A 4110-nucleotide genomic window follows, 5' to 3' on the forward strand; every position below is an offset into this window, starting at 1 on the left:
GGAATTTTCCAATGGACCAAACCACAACCTGCAAAGTATAAAAAAGAATTATGTATCAATAAATTTCTTTTGAGAAAAATCCAAACAAATATTTTTGAGTCCTAATAATTTATATATGTATTACTCTATCAAATCTCACCCTCAGATTTGGTAAAAACTAACAAATTTATATGAGACACAATCAAAAGCTACAAATATAATAAAAGCAATCCTTAATAAGCTTTCAAATTCCCACAGATTATAAGCTTGTCTATGCTATAATACTGGGATATAATATTAAAAGCGATCACAACCCCCCCCCCCCCCCCAAAAAAAAAAGATGGAATTTGGGATCGATTGCTAGAGGCACCGCCCCCTAAAGAACGTGGCATCACATCGTACATCTGAAAAAGCTGTCTATTTTTTTTAAAAGATTTATAGAAACAAAACTTTATTAGAAATTTGGTTAAAACAACAAAACTATAGAAATTTTATTACGAGTTTAGTTAAAAATTCAACAGTGAATGAATTAAGAGCCATGCCCACTACTATTGCGTTGCAGAAGAGCTAGCTCAAGCTCGAGGGCCATTTATATCAGACAAGAATATTGGCTTGATCCAAGTCTTACCTAGTTTGTGAACTAAAGCAATCCTAGTCCAATCTTCCCTACAATCTATTCATGTGTTAATTTTAGTATAATCACTACATCATCTTGAGTATGATAATATATGATAGTTTTTTTTTGTATTGTGCAGTTGTTTTGTATCTTGTTTTAGTTCTAATAATACCTCTAAATTTTAGGTAGTCTTTTCCCTAATTAGAAAAGATTTTAGATAATCTTGAACCAGAGTTGGTCCTATTGATGTGTTAATTTGGTAGCATGAACAACGGCTACCCGGTTAAGATGTATGGATTACATAGAACGAAATTGGCAATGACGAAAGCAATACTAAGGTTGGTGGCTGTCCTTGATGTTAAACACTGAGCAAACATCTAGAACAGGGAGCAAACAAGAAAAATCTTTTTATTAGCTGACAACAACTTCAGACCATAGAGATGATCTACAAGTTGTTCATGAACTTATATTTTCTAGATAGAGAATGCACTAACCATGCCATTGACTCTGGCACCGACCACCTTGTTTGTTCAGTTGGTTGAAGAATTAAGATGTTTAGCTAATCTTATGGCCTAACGCTCTAATGGCATTCTTTTCTAATAGACTGGATTTTTAAAATCACAGCCTTCAGGTGTGCATATCATAGTTCATCGAATCCGGCCTCATTGTTCAACATCACCTTAAGTTAGCAAAACACAAAGCCACCACAGATTCATGTCTTAGATTAACTTGCCGTCGTCCATGGCGCAGCCACAGAGTAGGGATTAATCAAAATAAGTCGAGTGGCATGTCGACTATAGGCTCAACATCCAATTCTGAGACTCCATGCGTTGAATTGGAATCGTTCAATATAGGTCATACTTAAGGTTTCAGTGATTGGCCTGCAGCAGCCGCCCAGCCCAATTCAAATACATAGCGTAATCTTCCAATTAAAGTTAGTCCGCGTCTCCAAACCCAAAGCCACTAAAAACTCAGCAGCACCGATTTCCCCATAAAGTACGTGAGCACCATCTTCTCTTCACGTCTCATCAGGCAAAGCAGGCCCCTCCTTAAGAACTCTGAAGGAAATAAAGGATATCATGGACTCCAGATCTCCAGCTGAAGAAGACAGCTCCGCAGTGCCCTTCTCACCCCTCCACGGTGATGAACGGTTCTATGCTCGCCTTACTTCCAGGGATTCAGCTCCAATAGGCTTGTCTTCTGGAGTTTATCGCAGGGCCTGCGGCCGGGTTCCTTTCGACTGGGAAACACGGCCGGGTACGCCCAAGAGGCCGACTGAAGGCGAAGCAATTCCGCCGCTCAGCCCCCCACCGATGCTGCAGGGTGCACAGCTTGCTCGACGCAGCTGCCGAGCCGAAGCAACCTCAACGCCGTTGAGGTTTCGGATTTGGAACGCCGTGACAAGCCATGGAAGCAAGAACCGGAGACAGAAGAAAGCACGTGAGTGCATGTCAAGTCGTGGTTACTGGAGCACTACGATGGCTTCTAATAGTTGCTTCATGAAACCATGGAAGCTAGCAATTTTTGGTCGTGTCAAGAGGTGGGACTTTTGATGACCATCCGCATGTGTGTTTGAAGGAGTTTAGGCCTTGTTCAGACAGGATAGATTCTCTAAAAATCAGGAGATCGATCTCACCTATCAGAGTTCATGGTGAGAGAATCTTTGATGTTCATACTTTCTATGTGGTGGGTTATGCTTGATGTGGAATAAATATGATATCTTCTTTCTTCCTCATTAGAAATGAAGAAGAGGACAGATTATACACATTGTAAATTTGAAATTTTCTCCATGTGTTGATCTCTTGTTGTCATGGTTCAAGAAACTAATCAGTAAAAAAAAGAAAATCTTGAATTAAATATATGGAGAATAGGTATCATATAGTATGCAATTTAAGATTCTAGTTAAACAAGAAGCTCACTTTTAGGGACTATGGCTTTGAGTTACGATCAGATGTAAGTTAGCCATGCTGATGATGACTAGAAAAGCTTCTCTCTTTTACATCTCTAATATTATAAAGGAAAATTATGCTAAGATTTCGTTTTTGGTCATTATGCATTTGCTTATATTGAAAAGATGATACGGACATGTAATGCTCTTTATGTATCCACGTTCAAATTAAGATTGGCACGCTCTTTTTTTCTTTTTCTTTTTTTTCCGTGAGCAAGATTCAGAGATTTGAACCTTGACCTCCTCCCAGGGCAAGTCTTTAGGGAAGAGGCGTCGTTGGTCAAAGACACGCCCTAGTTAGTTCAATTTTTCTATTTGGTAGAAAAATAAGAGTAGTCCGCCAGGAAGTGGAAGTGCATTTACTAAATGGAGATTGCAGTAATTGATGCTTCCTCTTGCAAAATCACACAAGCGATCTAGGACCAATTAGAGATGATTAATATTGATTTGTGCACATGATGACTTAAATATGGAACACCCATATGTATCTCACGCGAATAACTTCCACTAAGAAACTCTCCTTAAGTAATGATGGAAGGAGGATCTACAATATTCTTGCATGAAAAATAAGTTCCACCACATTTTCTGAGATTAGACAATAATGAAATATTTTCTGCAAGGGCATTTCAATGCAGAAAAAGCCTATTTGTTAAATTATCTTCTATTCTGACTGAACTCTACCAAGCACAATCAAGAGAACGGTGTTAGGAAAAAGACCACATTAAAGAGCAAATTACATGGACGCAGCCTCAACAAATTCTAGTACAAGAAAGAAAAATAATCACCTGCCTCAATAATCTAAAATGGCCGAAGGTCATGAGGGAAGGAGAAGATGAAAGACAGAAAATAACTTGTGAGAACTAGTACGGGCATATATTTAGTCTCACATTGGCTATATATTGGGTAGATCTTAGGCATTTATACAAGACTAAGAAACTTAAATAACATTTTCTGACTAATTTGTATAGATGAGATCTTAAGTTGTTACAGTGATATAGGAATGAACATAGCCCAACATATGCAAACTAGAGAACACTATAGCACGGGCCTATTTGGGCTAACCACGAGCTCATCTTGGCATTTGTGATTTGATTTGTACTATTTGTAAATGAATTTGGATTCTTAGCCTAGCAACAATGCAAGAGTTTAAATGGAGAGAGTATGTGAGGATCCGTACCAGCATGTGTTTAGACCCATATCGACTATATATTGAATAGTTTTATAAATAACATTATCTATCTAGTCATTCGGGTGAGGTTTTAGATTGTTACAGAGCTAATCATTGTTCATCAACAAAAGAGGAGGGGAAGAGCAAAGAAAACTAGAGATGATGTCTCCCAAGAGAGGAGACAAGGAAGCAACACAGAGGACTTTGATGGTGAGAAATCCGCTTCATGTGAAAATAGTTCAGGGCCATGGAAGAGGGAAGTTGTGCATCCCCGGAGAATGTGAAGAAGCCAAATAATCATTGCAAGAGCTTGCCTCAGAGGGCAGCAAGTTAAATTTCGAGCATTCAACTTGTAGTAGAAATTACTAGAATGTGATAGGTGTGATGGGGGTTTAAATA

General features: G+C 38.6%; 1 protein-coding gene across 1 annotated transcript; it reads left to right on the forward strand.

Annotated features, from left to right (window-relative positions):
- The first annotated feature begins 1674 nt into the window (after positions 1-1674).
- Positions 1675-2148, forward strand: LOC120106293. Its single transcript, XM_039119273.1, has one exon. It carries the CDS (start codon positions 1675-1677, stop codon positions 2146-2148), a length of 474 nt encoding a protein of 157 aa, XP_038975201.1.
- Positions 2149-4110: the final 1962 nt, after the last annotated feature.

This window comes from Phoenix dactylifera, unplaced genomic scaffold, assembly GCF_009389715.1.
Source record: "Phoenix dactylifera cultivar Barhee BC4 unplaced genomic scaffold, palm_55x_up_171113_PBpolish2nd_filt_p 000519F, whole genome shotgun sequence".
NCBI classification, from domain to species: domain Eukaryota; kingdom Viridiplantae; phylum Streptophyta; class Magnoliopsida; order Arecales; family Arecaceae; genus Phoenix; species Phoenix dactylifera.

What these genes read in the sequence shown, in the direction of transcription:
- LOC120106293 (XM_039119273.1), top strand. Translation starts at nt 1,675, where the DNA reads ATGGACTCCAGATCTCCAGCTGAAGAAGACAGCTCCGCAGTGCCCTTC.